Source organism: Rhinolophus sinicus, linkage group LG13 (genome assembly GCF_036562045.2).
Source record: "Rhinolophus sinicus isolate RSC01 linkage group LG13, ASM3656204v1, whole genome shotgun sequence".
Lineage (NCBI taxonomy): Eukaryota > Metazoa > Chordata > Mammalia > Chiroptera > Rhinolophidae > Rhinolophus > Rhinolophus sinicus.
This window is the reverse complement of record NC_133762.1, coordinates 8942522-8963057: the sequence shown is the minus strand read 5'-3', so window position 1 is coordinate 8963057 and position 20536 is coordinate 8942522. Positions and strand designations below refer to the sequence as shown.

The window sequence follows — 20536 nt, the reverse complement described above, 5'->3', positions numbered from 1 at the left end:
GGAATCGTTTGCAAAGCTCTTGCTTCTATTTCTTAAGTATTGGAGCCCTGCACCCAGAGCTGGGCACATAGGACAAGGTATTTAATATCTTGCATGAGCCGTGAGGACACAAATGCTGTACTAATATCACCCTCGTCCTCTTCTCCAATGAAGTGGACTTGCTGTTTTATACACCATCTGCTTCTTGGTCCACTTATATCAGGATAACTAAGGAAAGAGGGGACATTTCAGATTGTTTAACTTTTGGATTCAAATAGCTAGAAGTGCGCGTCTACTTTGGCTGTGCCCAAATCAGGGACAGTGCAAGGTGTTGATCTAGTATTGATTTCTATTACTCATTATCTGAAGAACGGCTCAAATTTAATTTCTTCACCAAGGCTAGAAGAGGCGTTAAGAAAAGGACCTTTAAAAAAAAAAAAACAAGATGAAGACGACGACGACGAAAAAGACAAGCACCGCTCTGCAGGGGTAACTTGGATTTTCCAACCAGTTTTTGGTGAGCCGTGTCCATCTCCCTTCAATGTGTTTGTCTTCGATACTGATTGCCAGAGAGACTGTCTACTTTTCAACTCAATTCCAATTATGTGGTGATTGCAACTGGCTTCTGTTGAGTCTCCCCAGGTCAATGAGGAAAATGCAAGAGTGTTGCTCTTCCTGTTCTCATCATCTCAATTTCTCTTGGACCCTCAGGCCTGACGTAGCCCAATAATTCCACTTTATTTTCACCTCTCTCTCGCACAGTGCCACCTGGTGGCTCCCCTTAGCTATTACAGCAGGCCAAAAAAAAAGCATGGACTAGCCTACCAAACCAGGGAAAATAAAACACTGGGGATTGACCACACAAAAGAAATCAAATGACTGACTGACAGACAGACAGACAGACAGACAGACAGACAAAGAGAGAGAGAGAGAGAGAGAGAGAGAGAGAGAGAGTCTCCTTTCGTGGAACAGCCCATAAATTCACAAGTTGTGTGAAAGCAGAACAAGGATTGATTCTGTGGAGAGTGGAGACTATTTTACAAAACATCAAAACCATATTATTCCTATCCATGTATTCTCTGAAAATACCTTTTATATTGCAGTTTGTCAATGGATGAAGATGACCTTTGAACGGTTAACCATTCTCTGTGGAAGCCCTCTCTTTACCAGCTTCTGAAAGCAAAACTGTACAATGGTTTGCTATTATCTAGCAAATTATGATGAATCATCAATACTATTGATATTTAAGGGTTTATCCTTTCAAATAGCTGCAGGGACCTCAGAACCGTAATTGTTGTTTCACACAAAACGTTTTGCTCTCTCTCACAATGGCTAGCAGTAGTCTTGGGTCCTGGCTGGTGTTTTGCCATGTGAAGGAGAAAAAAAAAAAAACACAACAAAGTGGCAATTATCTATTTCAGCAGTTACCTTCTTTTAGCTGAAAATGTTGAAAATGACAACAAAATGTTCTCGCGTGTGATTTTTAAATTTCTCTCTTTTTTTTTTAAATTGGTACTGCTTAGTGATTTCCATCCCATCGCTATTTGCGGTCAATTCCTTTCTAGAAAGGGAGAAAAAGAGTTCTTTTCCTGCCAGCTTCATCTTTCCCATTGATTTCCTCACCCAACACATGCCCCTAATGGAGCCTGAAATGAAGGCAGCTTTGCTTTTGCTTCTGTCCTCTGTCAGCACACCTCTGCTAGAGGCCAGCTATGGTCTGAGCCCCGGACACGCCTCCGGCAGGAAGGGCATCTGCCCCTCCCAGATGCTGGCAAACAGAAGGGAAGGCAGGGGAGGGAGGGGGAAATGCATTCCCCCTTTGCTAGGCCTGGACCCATAAGAGAACATGATCCTTTGAAATGAGCTGCACTACAGAAAATGAAAAGCTGTATAAAATCGGTGAGAGCTGGCAAGTTAGCTATCCAGGTGGAAAAGGCGAATGACAAGGCTGGGAAAATGGAAGGTCCTTATAAAAGGCCAGATGAAAGTCCCTTATACCTTACAAAACTGCACAATAAGCATTACAAAACACACCCGAAATGGTCCAAATGGGGATGATTCACACAGAGAACAAAGAGAAAGGAAGGACGGCTGCAAAGGAAGTCTTCCAAGTGGTTCTCCCTGCCTTTCCGACCTTCCCTCACACACTTAGAAACCACAATCTACACTAACAGCTGAGACCGTGGACTTGAGCCAGTTGGTCCCTCTGGTAAAATTTAGCGTTTGGCTGAGGATCTTATGGACACTTAGAGAGATATAATATCCCGCCATGAATCTTTCCAGGTCTGAGACCCCGGCTTTCTCCCTTTGAAAGAAAACGAAAAACTCAAGCTGGCCTTCTTAATCTCTCTGGGACCTGGGCACTGCTATATTGGGAAAAATCACGAGGCATTGCTGTGACTCAGTCTGTGAGTAGCTTAAGTGCTCACAGGGGTTGCCATTATGTGCCATTCTACCTCCCGTGATGTCAGCCGGCTGGAAGCCACCACGGCTCCCGGGGCCACTCAGGAAAATTTACGGAACTGCTCTCAGACCAAGAGTGACCCAGCACTCATTTGTCATCTCAATGAATTTCCAGAAACCTGCAAAACAGGCTATATTTACTCCATTGGATCAAGGCAATCGTGGGGGGGTTCTGTTACTGACCAAGGACTTGGAAGCAAACAAATCATAGCTATAACCAATAATATGTTGACAGAAAGGCAGGTATACAGCTACAAATCTCTACAATCATTTAGAATTGTCAAAATTATCTCCCTGTTGGTAAACATTTACTCTAAGCTTCAGTTATCCATGGGATTCTAATGTACCATAGAGAATATTTGTAACACAAAAACATGCAACCCTACTACTAGGTCGTAAACATAGTATTTCCAAAAAAAAAAAAAATGCTAACTCTAATGAATGTTAAGTAGTAATAATGCCCTTTTGGAGTTTGGAAGAATTTGAGATAATGTGGATTTCATAAATCTCTCTAAAAGAAACAAAAAGCTGTCTGGAGAAACTTAAATCACTGCCTTCTTTTTCATCTCAGTAAATTTCCTCCTGCAAAAAAAAAAAAAAAAAAAGAAAAAGAATATCCCGAAATATGTAGTGGTCACATAGCTGCCCTCCAGGAGAGGACGATTCACCTGAAAAAGAGCAGTGCATGATGGGATGCCTTGAATTCCTAGCCAAGGCCTTTATTTGTGAAGATTTGATCCTCACATTTGCGTTCCCCCTTCACCCGTCCCTTTAATATATCCTCGGTTTTGTTGCCACAAAATCACGGCACCAGAGTTTGAGCAATGGGACAGCAGAGAGGGGAAGTGACCGACCGGCAGGATGTGGGGTGTCCTGTGGGCATGAAGCCACCTCCTCTCCCTGCACACGGCTCTCTGACCTGCCCCTTTACTCCAGAAGCTGGGGTTTGGCTGTGACCCAAAGCAATCAACAGAGAAGCCCAGGTTAGGTGATGACCAGGTGACATCAGGTGAGAAGACTATGAGAGGGAAGGCTCGCCAGTGCCACCGGAGCAAAGCTGTGCCGACTGTGGGTTTTTTTCGCCCCATCGGAAATTGCAATCTGAATATTAGGTAGATACTTACAAAACATCAAAGAAAGGTAGGAAATTGTGCGCAAAACCAATTTTCTTTACTAAATATGTGTGTGTTTATATTGGGTTATTGAGAAAGAATATTAAACCCTGGCAGGGAAAAAAAATTCAGTGCAAATAGGCACAACAAATTTTAATGACTTTTTTTTCCTGATTACAGAGTAATTTATGATCACTGGAGAAAATTTATAAAATGGAGAAAAGTATGGAGAAAAATAAAGAACCACCCCATTTCACCACCCCGAGAGAACGACTGTTGCACTTTGTACATGCCCTTTCCATTTTCCCATTGTCCTAAATAATAAATAAAAGTCCATATGGCATGATTGCTAACTCTATGCTGGCGTTCTGCGAAGTACTTGAGGTACCATTAGTTCATTCTTAACTGAAACTTGCAAGTTAAGTGTGATTATCTTCTCCATTTCCTGTCAAGGAAATGGAAACGCAGAGAGGTCAAGATCACACAAAAAGGTAAATTCTGAACAATGATGGCAAAATCATCTCTAAACCAGTCCTACTCAAAGTGTGATCCACGGCCCAGCACTGGTGTGTGAACAGTGTGTTACTGGCCCACGCTGAGATGCCACGGAAATTGAAGACCCACAGTTAGAAACTGTTATTTTGTGACATCTATGTGTGTGACCCCTCTTGATGAAGAGGGCTTGGAGGTGCCTAACATACGCGCGTCACATGGTGTGAATTGCATACTGGCCATGCGGGGGGCATATATCCTGGTGGCAATCGATGAGACATTTAAAAACAAACAAAAACCCTGGTCCTGCACCACAAATATTTTGAGACGCACTGCTCTAAATCATGCTTTTAAATACAGGTATTGTCAATATTCAGCTATGGTGACCATCCAGTGGATCAGGAGACAACTGCCACTGAAAAGATAGTTTGTTGCCCACAGGGGTGGGCACACCATTCCAGGCAGCCACAGGGGGAAGCACCAGGGTTGTCAGGAGGCAGAGGGAGGGGAAAGGAAACATGGGAAAGAAGCTATGTTGTGGTTTCCGTGGAAAGGAACAGGTGACACGGGGTAAACTGCCTTGGGATTGGCTGGTTTGCATAATTTCAGTGGGCTCTGGGGCGTGGGGGCTGTCCCTGGTCATCTGGTACCTGGCCTTAGGGTGACTTGTCCAATCTGCTGGGGGATAGAGGCCCAGAGCCCATAAAGGAAGTGGGGGGTGTGGGCTCTGGGTTGGTTGGTTTGTATCTGAAAGGCACACTCCCAGGCAAATCCTGTACTGTCTGTAGGAACTGACTAGCTCTGGGAGGAGTACTTTCCGGGGTCAGAAAAGCCCTACATGTCAAAGCATTAGAATCAAAAGAGCCGTGTAATCAAACTCCACTGCCTCCCTAGGGTGATAACCATGAAATGAATGCAGCAAAGGAGGGTGCTAAGAAATAGAAAGTCGCAACAGTCTGCAACTCAGCTACAGAAACAGCTCTGTTGCCCACAAACTACGTGATTTCTAGTCAGTGACTTGGCAAGTCCTCGCTCCACATGGTCATCTTAAAGGGGCGGGTAAGGACGCGTGTGCAGAGCTGGAGACCGACACGAGAGAAAAACCTGCCGTGTTCCTTCCGATTCCCATGATGGCAAAGCCGCCAGTTGTCCGCATGTCTGCCCTTCCCTCTTCCATAGCAGACTTCTTCCTGAGCACACAGAAGGCCAGACACAATGAAGATTTGTTTCACGCTTCCCTTGCAGCTAGGTGTGGCCACGTGACAGTGTCCTGGATAAAAGGGAGTCAGCAGGAGTGCTGTGTGGCAGCTTTCAGGAACTTTCCCCTTTTCGTTATCTCTTCCTCCATTCTATTGCTTGGAACCTGTATGTGGTGGGCTATGAAGGAAGGGCTTCCACATGGGGACGGTGGAGAGGAAAGCAGGGAAGGCATGAATCCCTAAGGACTGGGGACCTGTACATGAGAGAGACATAAACTTCTGTCTTGAATAAGCCATTGGCATTTGGGGTTTACTGCTGCTTGTAGCTAAACCTAATCCAAACTAATGCACTCATGCAGCCAAAAATACTGGTCTCGATCCTCCCCCCATGTTTCCAGTCTGCTTTGTCCAATCTGACTGGGGGAACTGGGAGGAGAGAATGCATAACCAGAAAGACTCCATTTGAGGCAGGGGAGAGGTAGAAAAAGACACCCAGCGGGGCCTTTTACAAGAAACCCACTTGGGGCTGATGGGGCACCCTGCTTGGACCCATGTTTTGTGCTAAGATCCCAGCAGGCAGACATTCTGGTAAATGCAGGCAGGATCTGGGACACGATCCCACCTGGAGATCACTTAGAAATGGGATTTCACCAGCACACTCACCAAAGTGACCGTGACCTTGGCAACTTTGTGTTACCACTGGTCACCCGGGTTGTGCTAGAGAGGACTCATGCTGGTTGTTTGCAAAGCCCTTACTAAAAATGACAACGTATACACTTACAATTCAATAGACTGGACTAAAAACAAAGGCAGCACATACTCAGAACTCATCACTTCCTAGTTTTAGTTTCTGCCTTCTACTATAGGTAATAGTAATTACCTATAACTATTAATAGGTAATAGTAATTAATAGTACTATAGGTAAGATCTTTTACATAAATATGCTCTTGCCCTTATTTCATTGATTGCATGTATGTGGTAGAAACACTCTGGCTAAGTGTATCAGTGCACACCTCTTTTCAACATCACCTTCAGTTACGTGATGGTGGTGGCTGGAAATTGGCCATAGCTGGAACAGGCATAGAATGGGTTTCTACTAGGTTGGTGCAAAAATAACTGCGGTTTAAAAGGTTAAAAACTGCAATTACTTTTGTACCAACCTGCTAGACAATGTGGGACCAGAAGAGGAATAAAGGTCCCCACCTCATGGGAGTTTCTAATCTCATTGAAATGTCATGACAAACAAAATAAAACAGTGTATGTGCCAGAGAATTAGCACTGAACCTAAGCAGGAGGCGGGAGAGCTCAAATCTGTTCTCAGCTCTGAAACTAGCAACGGGCCTTGTGGGCAATTCTCTGGGTCTCTGGGTCCCCGAGGTTTCCATCTGTAAGATCCCACAGGAATCTAAGCTCCACAGCGGAACTGTGCCTGTGACTCACGCCTGCATCCCCGCCCTCTAGCTTAATTCCAGACACACAGGTGATGCAACAACATGTGTTACGTGAGCGAATGGACAGGAAGGCACTATCTCCACCCAACCCTTCCAGCTCTGAGAATGTAGAGGCCTGTGGTCCACAGAGAGGCTAAGAGAAGTGACTCAAGTCTGACAGTTAGGGATGATTGACACCAGCCAGCTTCCTGGGATGCCTCATGAGAAGGCGGGGTCATGCTGCACTGGGACAAAGCTGGGTGAGCTGATGCAGAGGAATCTGATTCAGACATCACAGTGACAAGTCCGCTGATGCACTGGGGGGCTGGGGGGATGCTCCTTTTTCTTTACCTCTGCCTTCTCGTACCTGACTTTGCGCTTTGGTTCAAAACCATTTTTAGTCCCAACTGAAGAGTCTGGAAAAATCCCAGCCAAAAATGGAATTATCCCCCATCTCCACTATCACCTCACGTCCACCTCCAGCTGCTGCCCCGTCCATCCCGAGGTCTCTTGCTGATAATCCCAGAAACATTTACAGTAATCGCTTGGGTGCATTTCTTTTCTTTCTTTGGTTAATACACAATTTTGCTATTTACAAAAGCTACAAATGGAATGCAAATGTGCCCATTTACTTTTCTACCTTGTTACCCCTAGGATTTTGATTCTGAATGGGAGAACCATTGCATTTTCGAGAACATTCAAATTTAGTGTAAATTTTAAGAGAAGGCAGGTTTTCTCAGTTATTGGAGGTGCAGAAACACAATAGCCCATCAATCTATTCTGACTATGATATTCTATCTCTTTACACCCCCTTACACACACCCCCTCCCCCCACAAAGAGCTGTTCACAGCTCCTCCTTCACAGATGATGGAAAACAAGGCCATTACCACTTTGTACTTAACATTCTAAACTGCTTTCTGAGCAAGTTCCAGGGTGTTAGGTGCTAGGTCAGAATTTTAGATACTAAAATTATTTGTTTGTTATTATTATTTTAGGTTGGATTGACTGAAAGTACCAGTCTCTTCCACGTGAAAAGGTGAAAACTGAGATTTATGATTACGGTCTCACCAACGATGAAGGGTGTTCAGTGAGCGAAGATAAATTTGTTCCCTGAATCCTGACATCCTGGAACTAAGAGGATTCAGTCAAACCCAAAGGTGGTGTCTGTTTACAAAGCCATTGAGAGCTGCCCGAAGAGCTGGCCGGGTCCCTGGCCATCGTGTGATCCCAGAAGTCACTGAGACCAGGGGAGGCCGAAAGAATTAAAATTCCCTCTCTGACAACTGAGCCATCTGGGGCAATTTAGCCTCTTTTACGCCTCAGTTTCCACAGATGTAAAATGAAGACAGTGGAAGCCCTGTGAAACACTGCCAGGAGGATTCTTTATTCCCCCCCAAGAAGGAGTTCAGGTGAAAACTCCTCACATTTGGGGGTGAGAGTTGTGTGTGTGTGTGTAGTTTAGTTAGATGTGCAAACGGTAGATACAGTTTGGGGGTTTCCACGAATTTCAGCTCTGGGTGGCAGTCCTCACTGGGGGTTGGCAGCTGGAAGGGGAAGCATGCCGTGCCCTTAGCCAGTGTCCAGATAAGGAAGGGCTGTCTGGCTGCTGACCCCATTCATGGTGTGACCCCATTAGGCCCCCTCAGGCCTCTGCAGAGCAGCTCCTCTACCCCGCCTTGATATGCACTTCCCGCCGCATTATTAGTTGTCTGATTAGCTAATATACTCTAGTGATTGAGTTAAAATGTTAATGAATGGTAACGACTTTTAATTGGCTGCGATTCCTGTATTACGCTCCTCTGTCTTAACCCAAACATTCGGTGACGTAGCCTACAGCAGTGATTCCTGGAGAAACCAAGGCAGAAAAAAATAGGACTTGCTTTGACAGCGGGATCAGACGGAGAGGAAGGAAGGGTCAGGGTGGCCCAGCCAAGCGCGTGCCCATGTGGCCGCTTACCCAGCGTCAGCACACACGACACCTGGCTGCCAACCTGCTCAGGCGTCCTCCTCCTTCCAAATACCAGTACAAGCTCAGTTTTCGGAGCCAGCGCTCAGATCACCGTTACAGCAGCTGGCCCACGTGAATTCAAACCTTAAGTGCCCATAGAAAGTAGTTCATGGTCAACTATCACAAGGAAGTCTCAACACCCCGAGGAGAAGCCCATCTCAAGTACTCTCAGTGCAAGAGTAGCCTTTGCATTACCAAGCTCGCTCTATTTCCCAGCAGATGGATTGAGGGGCGTCGCTTTGTGGGTCTGGCAACGAGGCTTGCTCTCTAAAGGGTGGAATTGCTCAGTAAGATTCCACTTTTCCTGGCTGCTCTTAATGACTCGTCTCAAGTGGATCCAAAGAAGGAAGGCTCTGAACCTGGGATGATAACGTGGGCCATCTAACAGGAAAGGGAAATCGACTGATGAAACAGAGCCTGTAGCAATGAGGTGTACCTGACCTGGAATGAATCTAGGATCACGGCAATCTCCCCATGAAGTACAGGACAGTCAGAGTGTAATTGGTAGAGAAGCAAAGAGCAGAGGGGAGGCCAGCCAATTTCTTTTTTGCTCTCTTGGGAGATCTTATTAATCAATTATAAGCTACTCTGGGGACCCTAGTTCTGTTGTAGCTCACAATCTCACACCTTCATTATGCACTTGGACAGCTGTCTTCTTTCTGAACCATGAGCCACTAGAGGGCAGGAAATGTGTGTCTCTCTCCTTTTAGTATCTCTGGTCCCTAGTTCAGAGCCTGGCACAGGGCAAGTGCACAATAAATATTGCTGAGTGATGAAGGGAATGAATGACTGAAATACTATGCAGGGTAACAGCTGTGCCCTGTTCTTACCTCTCCTTATTCAGATATCTCCAACCATTCATCTCAGAAAAACAAGACAAGACAATGACAAATCCAGCTCCACAATTCTTGAACCACCTATCAAGCAAGACAGAGGGAAAGATCTAGGCCCTCAGAAAACTCGGAGGCAGGATGGTTAGACCACGTGGCCTAACCGTGGCAGGCAGGTGCAGCTGGGCAACCATCTTTTGATGTCTGCTACCACCTTGACGGGACAGGGAGTGTGACACGCAACAGTGCACTCAACTTCAGAAAGTCCCCCTCTAAGGCAACTACGTGGTGTTGCAGAGAAGCTCCCTGAACTGGGAGCAAAGGTGCATGAATCTTGCAAGGGGCGGAGGGAAACAATGAAATGCTATCAAGGGACTTGGTACACCCTTCCTCTGGGCAAGACACGTGTGCTCCCCACACTCTCCAGTTTCTCCTGCTGCTTCCTTCTCCTGTTCTGCCTGCAGGCTGTCCAGCAGCTGCCCAGCTGGAGAACCTCCCGCCTGCCCCTCCTTCCTACACACCAAGAGGCAGAAGGACCCAAGGCACAGGCCGTGCTTTGGTGGGGAAATCAAAAAGGGCCTCTTGCCTTCCCAGGGTCCCCCTGAAGAGTTTTACCACTGCCAGGCCCTCCCCACGACCCTCTCAGGCCTGGCTCTGTAGGGGTGGTCCTGGGGGCACAGCCAATCTGCCCCTCTCATTTATTTGGGAGTGCTTTCCAGGCAGTTAGGACATTCCATATAAGCTTTTTCAACAGGACTCTTTTTCCCCAAACTCAAATCCCAGGCACCCTTTCATAAACCAGACAATCATTTCTGGAGAACTACATTTCCTGATTTCAGGATTGTTACAATGAACGCAAAAAAAAAAAAAAAAAAAATCTAATTCCAGTAAAACTTAATGGGGCCCTTCCCACCCCAGGCTAAGGATTGGTGCAAAATGTAATTTGAGTTAAACTGTCTAAGGCTGGGAAAGCCTAAAGTATCTGGGCATGGGGGCAGGGGGCCTTGTGGGAGCCATGTTTCCTAGCAGACCTTTACATCAAGATAGGGCTGGGGCAGGAGGCAGGGGGATTGGTTTTGCCAGGAGAGGGCTAGAGCTGGGGAAACGAAGCCCAGCCTTAGGTACCGGGAGGGCCAGGCTATGGCAGGCGCTGAGTCTGCCACTGTGGGTAGGGCAGCCACTCCAGGACAAGCCAAGGGTTCCAGCCACGACTGTGAGACCGCAGGCAACTCAGGGTGGCTCTCTGAACCCAGTCTGTCCTACCAATGGAGACAAAGATGACCGCCTGAAGGGGGTGGCTTCTCGCGGGCTCAGCACCGTGACCACAAATTGCAAACTGGACCTACGCCGAAGTTGGCCTGTCTTGGATATTTCTTTTCCCCTCCCCTTCCCCCATCCTCCCCTCCTAACTCATCGATTGCTGAAACATCTGCCTGGCTGAAACCACCTCCTCGCCGCACTCTGGGGCTGTCCGAGGTGTTGGTCTTTGTGTTGGGAAAACTTTGCAAGAAAGCGAAGGCGCTGGACAAAGAGCGAGCGAGCGAGGGCGTTTGCCAGCCGGCAGGGTACCGGGCGGTGCGCGCTCTTCCCTGAGCTCAGCTCGGTACTCGGACGCGCGCGGTGCCCAGAGCTCAGCCGCGCTAGGCAGGGAGTGGCAGGCTCCGGCCACATCCCAGAGCCCTCGGGAGCTACAGGAAGGCAGGCGGGAGAAGCCCAGGCGGGTGGCTGGACATTGGAGTTGTCCTGAGGTGGGAGGAGGCGAGCAGGGGCGCGGAGCAAAGCTGTCAAACTGCGTGCAGAACCCCACGCGGGGCGGGGAAAGGGAGGGGAGGGGAGGAGAGAGGAGGGGTGGGCGGGAGCCGAGAGGGAGCGAACGGGCTCGTTGCGCCTGAGCAACCCCTGTCTGCCGCTGTCGCCGCCGCCGCCACCACCACCGCTGGCCCGGACTCGCCCGGGGTGCAGGGTGTCTGCCCCGCTGCGCGCCGCGCGCGGAGGCTCCAACGCCTGCCGCTGCGCCCTCCAGCCCCGCTCCTCGCGCCGGCCCGTGCGGGTCCCGGCGGGCGCGAGGCCACCATGCAGCTGCAGTTCCGGAGCTGGATGCTGGCTGCGCTCACGCTGCTCGTGGTCTTCCTCATCTTCGCAGACATCTCGGAGATCGAAGAAGAAATCGGGTAAATAGCTGCGCTCGGGCCCGTGCCGAGCCCTGGCGGGATCTCTCTGTCCTCCATACTCCCCGCTCCCCCCAGCCCGCTTTGTGTGCGCCGCACCCCCCTATTTCTCCCCAGGAGAGGTGGGGGACTGTTGTGGCCGGGGGTGGCGGTGCCGGGGGCCCGGGACGGTTTGGGGAGTGGAGGGTGGGGGCGCGGCTGTCGTGGGGTGTCTCCCAGCGGGGAGCATGGGCAGCTTCCATCTGACCCACGTCAGGAAGCAGACTCACCCACCCGGTCCCCGAGTGTCCGCGCACGACGTCGCGGGGGTTGAGGGAGGGCGCCGGGGAGTGTCTGGAACAGGCGGAGGGACCGAGAGTGGAGGAGGCAGGAGTTTCTTTGTCTTCAGCTCGGCCGCTTTCTCGCCTTGGCAAAGTGGGCAGGGGACGCGCGGGGATCTCTGCGCTGGGGGAGGGGATCCCCGGGCCCGAGCAGAGGGCGGGGGCTCTGCATGGGCTCCCGGGAAGGGGTGTGTCCGCAGTACACAGAGACACGCACACGCGCCTCTCGCGGACCCGGGAGCCCGGCACTGGGGCGCGCGCTGGAACCACTAGAGGTGGAGCGCGCGGGGCTTGGCTGAGATCCCCGCCCTCGCCTGGCTTTGGACACTCAGCTAACCCTGCTGGCGCCCTTTGCGCCCCCAGGTTCCCGTGAGCTCTCTGCACGGAGACAGAGACCTTTCCGGAAAGTCTGTACCGCTGCCGAGTGGTCTTCGGGGCCCCCTGGCGCGAGGTCTCGCCCTTGCTTTTCTCCGGATCTCTCCAGAGGTGGGGCTGGACCGCGAGCCCTTGCCCTGGCGCGGGACTTCCGGGAGCGCGCACTCGCAGCGCGGGACGCACCCGCTGTGGGTCCGGGCGGCTGGTACTCACGCCCCGCCCCGCAGCCTCACGCAAGCCGGGCTAGCTCCTCTCCGCTTCGGCGCCACAAAGAGCCTCCAACCCGCGGTGGGCAGGTGGGGAGGCAGCGAGGGTTTGGAGGGGCCGGGAGGAGAGAGCTTCCTGGCCCCGGGCAGGGAGCAGGTGAGGTCTCAGAGTGGGCAGAAGGTCCCTTCCTCCGTGGGGGCTATGCCAAGCTAGGCGCTCTGCACGAGTCCCGCGCCGCGTGTGCCCACCCTTTGTCCCATTTGTTATTTCCTTTCATCAGCACGAGTTGAGGGCACATACTACATTGACAGTTCCCCCGAAAGGGAAATGCCAGTCCTGGGCCCAGGATGCCCAGGTCCTAGGGACCCAAACCTGGCTCACTTCCTGCTCTCTCCTTTTCTCCCTGCCCCTTCTCATCGGCGCAACCCTCGAATTCCGTCTGGAACTCACCCCACTTCAAGAACCCTTCTCTCTGCCTCTTCTCATCATGCTCGGTTTCCCCGAGCGCTCCGAAAACTTTTACAAATACTGCTGAGTTAATACACGATGTGCCTGCCACCAGCTCCCACGTGGAGATGGAGAAACACGCTCCTTTCTGTAGCTGTTCAGCTCAAAAACGCGGGTAGGAAAGGAACGGCCGCGAGCCAAGCCTTGGGTATGGAGGCCGCAGCGCGGAGGGCCTTCCTCTAGACTTCCCCTCTTCTCCCAGGTGTGGGCTCTGCCTGGCCCAGACCACTTGCTGACCTTGACATGTGGGAGGGGAGGACGGGCAGCTGTCCACTCTTCTGCTCTAAAATCCTCACAAGGGCTGTGTTCATTCCGGGTTCCCTGGTCCATCCATTCACCGAAGTTTAATCGAATACCTACTACATGCCAGGGACTTTTCATTTTGAACATGCAGCCAGGAAATCACCTTGCACAGAAAGCTGCACTTGCCCACCAAGTGCATTATCAAGCCCCCCACTCCCACATCACGTTGTTTCACCAGGGCGTCCAGGCATATACTCTAAGTCCTGAGCTAAGGTGGGCACTTACATCTGTATTTAAAACCCAGGGCTCCTGTGCCCGTGGGACATGTTTCCTTGGGGGTCCCTGCCTGGGCTGACCCTGGGAAAACTGTCAAGTTGGTGAAATGTGTTCTCTTCCATGGCACTGTCCTTCCCTCTGATGACCCTGTCCTCAGGCTGACCTCTGGCTTGACCAGTCCCAACCTGAGACACCCGCCTTCCCCAGCACCCCCAGGTCTGCCCCCCACATGTGTAACGCAGAGGAGTGGAGGCCTATGTGGGACTGGCCATGGCGGGGGAGGAAGGATAGGGGCAGAGGATGGGACCACAGCAGCCCGTGGTATCTACTCAGAAGCCAGGTTTCAAGCTCGGTCACTTATTTAGTCCTTGGAGCATCCAGAGGGGGCTCTGTGTGGCAAACGCCCTGGCATGGTGACCTGTGAGGGGTGCCAGCTCTGTCTTCCTCACCATATGCCTTTCAGGAGACCTCGAGGCCCTGCCCACTCAGCCCCAACTCCATCCCAACCTGTGCTAGGGAGGATTAGAAATCACAGGTGTCTGCGTCACTCCCTGGGAGAGCACCATGGTTCTATAAGAGAATGGCTGTTTCTGGAAGACAATGAACGGTGGGCTCCTGTTAGAAAGGAAGGAAGGAACCTCTTTGGGGAGTAAATTTTGCAAGGATTAAGGAATGAGACGGGAAAGAGGAAAGAGAATTACACCGGCATTGTCTGGAGGAACAAAACAGAGATACGCTTTTCTTAGCTCTTCGCTCCCTGTCTTAGAAAAGGAGGCTTTGATGTGATGGTCTCAGAGGTCCGGTCCTGCCCCCGGCATCACAGATGGTGTTAGGAGGGTCCAGGCTTTCTTCCAGGACATTTTTCTGAGAGACACCGCTCTTCTCCTAAGTGGTGATTTTCAAAGTTACGTTTCTAACACACTTACTCCTGGAAATGCCTCTCTGGGGCTGAATGAGAAAAAGGGAATGGAGAAAGACAAGTTCTCTGCTAAGCTCCCCAAAAAGGAATAAGCTGAAATCCTAAAGCAGAGGTTGGGTGGGCTTTGGAGAAACGGCCCCTGACTAACTGATGGAGCACCCCAAGTTTTAGCACTCATTGGGCCAAGTTCAAAGCTAAAATCTTTTTGTGATTGTTCCCTGGGCTTTAGTTTTGAGGGTAACCCCAAGTGGGTGTCTTGCCCACTGCGATGACCCCACAACCTGGTGCTCCGAAGGCCTTCAATAAACACCTGTTGGATGACTAGCCTGCCTGGGCCTGGCCCAGTGATGGGCACTCACCTTCCTTGGGCAAGGCTGCGACTCACAGACCCTCAGGCCAGGAAAGAAGTACCGGGTGCCCTCTAAGAAACGTCCTCTGTTTTAACAATCAGGGTAAAGTTGACCCTGAAAAGCAATATCACAGCCAAAATCACACTGAGTGAGCTAAGGACAGGGCCGGCCTGCCCAGGTCTCCTCATAGTAACGCAGGGCCCTCGCCCCCAGAGGAGCTTCTGTAACCCTCAGGGAGCACAGAATTCGGGTGAAGAGGAGGTACCTAGTCTCAGTAGTAGATCAAGGTGAAGACGGAGGTAATGATGGTTGTTATCACTACTGAGTTACTGAGCGTGCGTGCTGTGAGCCAAGAGCTATTCCACGTGCTTTACACACACCAGCCCATGTCATCCCCGTGTTCCCCCGGCGGTCGCCTACCAGTGATGCCAAGAGGTACTGTTTGCTGAGCTCCGTATGCCAGGTACGGTGCCAGCTGCTTTGACACACTGGTTCACTCAATCCTCACCAGCCTCTCTAAGCCACGTACTGTGGCTGTGTTCCGCTTCTCGGTGAGGAAACTGAGGCGTAGAGAGGTTGTGTAACTTGCTGGCAAGGAAGCAAGAGACGACTTCTCCCAGAAGCCCAAGCCCAGGCCCCTGACCGCCAGGCTAGACTGCCCTGAGCCCGGAAGTCCTTGCCTCCCCTGCAGTAATATTACAGAAGCTGTCTCAGAACCAGCCTTCCTGATGCATTCCCCAGGCTTCTTCCAAAGGCTCAGGGTTTTCTAAGCGCCTGGTCTGGCCTGCGTAGCTTCCCCGCAGTGGTTTGGAAAGAGGGAAGGTGAACAAAGGACGGGAGATGGACTCAATTCAGCGTGACTCGACAGCACTATTCTCTGGCTTTCCACACAAGGTCACCTGCCATGGGCATCGCAGACTTTCAAGGGGGTCCCGGGGCTGCCTGGGGAAGGAAAACCCCCCAGGAAAATTCCATGACAACCCTGACTCTGCTGTCAACTGATGGCACCTTCCCCTCGGCCACACGCCGTGTGATGGCATCTGGGGGTCTGGAGCAGGGGTGACAGTACAGATTTTCAACAAGTGGTCCTTCTTGCACACTGACTCGTCAGCACGGACATCCAAGTGGTCAGAACGTGTGTCCCCGGTATACCGTGGCCCCGGGGACTGCTGCACCCCAGCCAACGTCAGTCCGTGCTGGGTAAGTACCAGACGAGGTGGGGCCAGCTGTATTATCAGCCGTGACAGGAGTCCTGGGAAGGTAGCAGTTTCTCCCATCCGCTGAGAATGAGGGGAACCACCTCTCGGTGGCGGAGTCCAGGTGTATGTGACAGAAAATGACCTATTCTTTGAGCTGTTCCAGTCAGGCACTCTGAAAGGAGTATACACCCTTGTTTGAGACAATGCAACCTTTTTTTTTTTTTTTTTTTAAGCCCATCTTTCTCTTCAGTCCTGGGAACTCCACTCAAGTATAAACATGATTGGAGAATAAAATAGGAAAGAAAGAGGCTCTGGTTTTTAACTCATTTGTTCCAAATCCTTGTTACCAACTGTTCCTAGCACCAAATTTAAATTGTAAATAGATATCCATCTTAGAAACCAATTCACCACTCAGGGCCTTTCTCCTGGTATAAAGCAGGGTTGCTAGGTTTTAATATTGCTTCGCTTTTAGAAATTGGGGACGTCACAAATTGCAAATTATAAATACTTCTCAGAGAGAGTGGGATTCTATGTGGGCTCCCACTGCTTTTATCATGGCACACAGGTATAATATCACCTGGCCCTGCCGCCCCGCTTCAGTCTCCCTGGGCTCCAGCCATCCTGGAATGCATTGTGACCTCATGCCTTTGCACGTGTCTCCCCTTTTTCTGGAACAACCTCCCTGCACACACCAACCCCCCTGACTCCCACCCACCCTGCTGTCAACTGATGGCACCTTCCCCACGGCCAAACGCCGTGTGACGGCATCTGGGGGTCTGGAGCAGGGGTGACAGTACAGTCGCTCCTCCTTCAAGGTGAAGGTCTGGTATCACCTTCTTTCCAAAGCATTTCCAGACCCTGAGCCGCCTCGGACAGTCTGGGGCAGCTGCCCCTGCTGTGTGTACCCTTAGCATGCCGTCATGCCAGTATCCTATGGAAATGGACTCAATAATTATGTTTTGAGGTTTTTTTTCCTTATCCCCAGCCCTCGGTGATAGGTATATGGGTCAAGTAAACGAAGCCCATAAAATATTTCTTGAATGAACTCAGGCCTAGGACACGAAAAAAAATAAGCATTCAGTCTTTCTGCCCCCAAAGGTTGATACAACTCTGGTAACAAGCGCACAGCCTCCACTTGCGCAGAAAGCCCACTGCTTTTCCCAACGGGGCGGGCACAGCTCAGTTAAGGGCACCGTTCATCGTCTTAGAAGGCTGGGGAGCAAGCCAATGGAAACGGAATGCCCTTGCTAGTTTGTAAGAGGAGGATCCAGGGGTACATATCCCCCTGCCAGTTCAGATAAAAAGAAGGTGCACGGCCCCACCTCCAAGCCTCTGTCCAGCTCTTTATTTTCCAAGAGCCCTTTCTAGCCCTGCCACTGCCCCCTGCCAGCCTCCTTCTGCCAGGACAGGCAGTGCCAGCTCTGATCATCTTTAACGCCTTAACGGCTTCCATACGGGCATTAAGACCAGACTTAACTTGGGGCCAACTCTTTCCCTTGCAAGCGCTGGTCCCCAGAAAGGATGCTGGAAGTGCAGTGCTAGCAACGTGGAAGGAGTAAGAAATGTGAGGTCAGGTCCATGTGTGTCGTCTCTAAGGTGTTCTTTATTAAGCGATTTTAAGCGCTGTTTGGATTTTCAAACATGGGGGTTGGACGGATCGGATCTCTCAAGACTTGTGGCAGCTGCATGGGCCCTAGATAAGCTGAGGAGCCTTGTATCTCCCAGCTGTCTCAGCAAAAGGCCGTTAGAAAGACAGAAAGATCGGTGAAAATGACTGAGGGAGGGGCAGGAACGTGGGGGCGGGGGCATGCATCAGGTGACATCTGCCAGGATATGGAGACAAGCCCATGTCCCCCAAGAGAAGCACTGGGGTGAGACGCTTAGGTGCCATCTGTGCCCAGGGAAACGATCCCCTGTGCCTGAATGACTGCCGGTCTGGGCCTTGTCCTTAAGTGTTGAGATTAGTCACTCTCCTGGGTGGCAGCTGGGCTGGTTTTAAATTCTCCCCAGTCGCCTGCAATTTGTCACTCGGCTAGGAAGCTGCCTGGTGTCCTGATGGGACCTGTTTGTCCCAGCATTTTGTCAGCTTCAGCTGTCACAGACTTTGCAGTGGCAAAAGGAACTGCTCCACCTGGGGAAAGAGCAGTGGGCCCGACAAGACGTGTATCTGTATTTATAGGTCGGCAGGGGGCAGTTCCTCTCGACGTGTCTACACTGGGAATGACTCGCTGCTCTTGGAAATCCAGTACCCGCCTTGCTGCGTGGGGGTGTGTTTGCGTTCCCAAACTGCTCTGTGAGAAGGAAACTCGGGGCTCTGTCAGAGAGTTTCCCGAGCACTTTTTTTGTTATTATTGGAGGAACAAGGATACAGTCAGCTTTGCTTGCTGGTCCCCTTTTAAGGCTCAGGGCTACAGTTTCTCCTCTTCCTCTAGCCTCTTAGTCAATGGCGGGAGGTTGAAATGACTCTTAGGTCAGTGGTTCCCAAATGCTGACCCAAAGGAAATAGAAAAGGAAAAAGAAAAATGCAGCCAATGACAATTATGTTGGCTTCAAGTTGCCGGCTGTCATTGCCTGAGAACTTTTCTATAATCTGAGATGTTCTTTTTTTTCTTTTGGGAATTGATGTCCTTTGTTTCCTGAAAGAGGATGATGGTGGATGGCACTTGTCATCACAAGCGATGACAAGCATCTTGTGATACTTCCTTAGCGGAAGAGCTTGCTTACCCTATGATGCCCCAACCCCAATTTTCTGGAAATGCTACTGATCCCTGAACTCGAGTAGCCTGGGTCTGAGTTTACCTCAAAGAGTAAACAGACAGCATCACTTCTGGAAACACAGCCTCACTCCTTGCACGTCTTTTCCCTGTGGCAGGTGATGTCACCAGAGAATTACAAGTCATTTTTTTTTTTTTTGCGTGTGTGCCAGATAATGCCCTACACCCCTCAGCTTATACTCACACCTGTCAGCTTCCCCACAACCCTACAAGGTCTGTGTTACTGTTATCTCCATTGCTCAGAGCAGTTAAGTAACACAGCCAAAGTCACACAGCTAGGACGTTGCAGTGCTGGGGTTCGAATCCCGGCTTCAGGGAACGAGGACACCTATCCAAGAATGATGTGCTAAATGAAATCCAGTGCAGAATATACGCATGCTCGTATTTCCAAAGGATAAAGCTTGGAGACATGAAGGTCTGTGTGAGAGAGAAACTCGGGAAGCAGCAATGCTGAAGGAGACGCAAGGGGACAGGGAGCGGGAGGCGAGGCTGTAATGGGACGTGGCAGCCCAAGGACGGATACAATTTAGGGGAACCAGCTCCAGGCTGCGGACCAGTGCCTCCACCACACACACCCTGCCTTCCTTGGAGTGGGGCGGGGGAGGGAGGGAGGGAGAGAGAGACAGAGAGAGAGAGAGAGAGAGAGAGAGAGAGAGAGAGAGAGACTGTAGAAGGGGGAAAACAACACGGATGATTAAGGTCTGGAGGAATTTTCTTCTGGGGAAAGACAAGGGCTAGTACAGTCTGCTTCCTCGGAAGGAAGGAAGGAAGGAAGGGAGGGAGGGAGGGAGGAAGGAAGGAAGGAAGGAAGGAAGGGAGGGAGGGAGGGAGAAAGGGAGGGGTCGGGGACAGCATGGACTTCTGCAGGGAGACCACACAGGTGCAGGGAGCCCCATTTCCCAGGGGTTGACACCGTGCCCGCTGTCCTGCTGAGAGCTCCATGGGTCACTTGTTTAACCTTCATAACCGTCCTATTTGCCCATCTGCAGAGGCTCAGAGAGGCTCCAGGATTGGCTGAGGTCACAGCTAGGAAACAAGGAGCTGAGATTACAACCGGGGTTGCCCGACTCCACAGCCCACACTGTTCTTAGTTCCCTTGGTGCACAGGCGTCACTGGGCTGCCGTCCCGTGAGCCACCTGCTACCCGGGGGCCCCCACGCTCTCAGTCCCGTTTTCTGCACCACACAGAGAGTTTGTGACGGGAAGCTGGAAACACTTGAGACTATGGGGAAGGCTCACGCAGGTCACAGGAGCCTTCCAACCATGACGGTGGCCATCGCCTTGGGGCCTGCTGTCGCTGCAGATGGAAAAAGGGGTGGCCACGCTTGGGCTCTGCCCGGAGAGCTGTGGGCGTCTGCTGTTTCGTTTATCCAGCTCCAATTTCAAGAACAAGAATTTTGGCTGTGCTCTGAGGAGCGATCCCTAGGATTAATTCACACCTTCTTTCTCAGTAAATGCCAGCAGAGCTTAAATAATGAAGGCAGAAGGCATAAGATATCCAGAGAAAATGAGCTGGTAAATTGACAAGGTGGGTGACTTTCGTTTGCTCTTCTCCTGGAAGCAGCAAAAGCCCTTCTACTGCATCTGGAGGTTCCAGAAGTTTGGGGATTGACTTTATCCCCCGAATCAGTATGTTTAGCTCCCAGGAGCAGCAAAGACAAGGGCAAGAGAGAAACCACCTGTC

General features: G+C 50.9%; 1 protein-coding gene and 1 long non-coding RNA gene across 3 annotated transcripts in view; one reads left to right on the top strand and one right to left on the bottom strand.

The window, feature by feature from the left end:
• Positions 1-20536, bottom strand: part of LOC109444928 (uncharacterized) — a 110856-nt gene that overhangs the window by 10697 nt on the left and 79623 nt on the right. The gene's annotated exons all lie outside the window — the stretch shown is intronic.
• ST8SIA2 (ST8 alpha-N-acetyl-neuraminide alpha-2,8-sialyltransferase 2) overlaps positions 11192-20536 on the top strand; it is a 53888-nt gene continuing 44543 nt past the window's right edge. For both annotated transcript variants that reach the window (XR_012491256.1, XM_019726693.2), the window contains exon 1: positions 11192-11685. Coding sequence is in view for 1 of the 2 variants with exons in the window: in XM_019726693.2 (XP_019582252.1) it covers positions 11588-11685 (98 nt within the window). In the remaining variant the exon portion in view is untranslated. The remainder of the gene's footprint in view (positions 11686-20536) is intronic.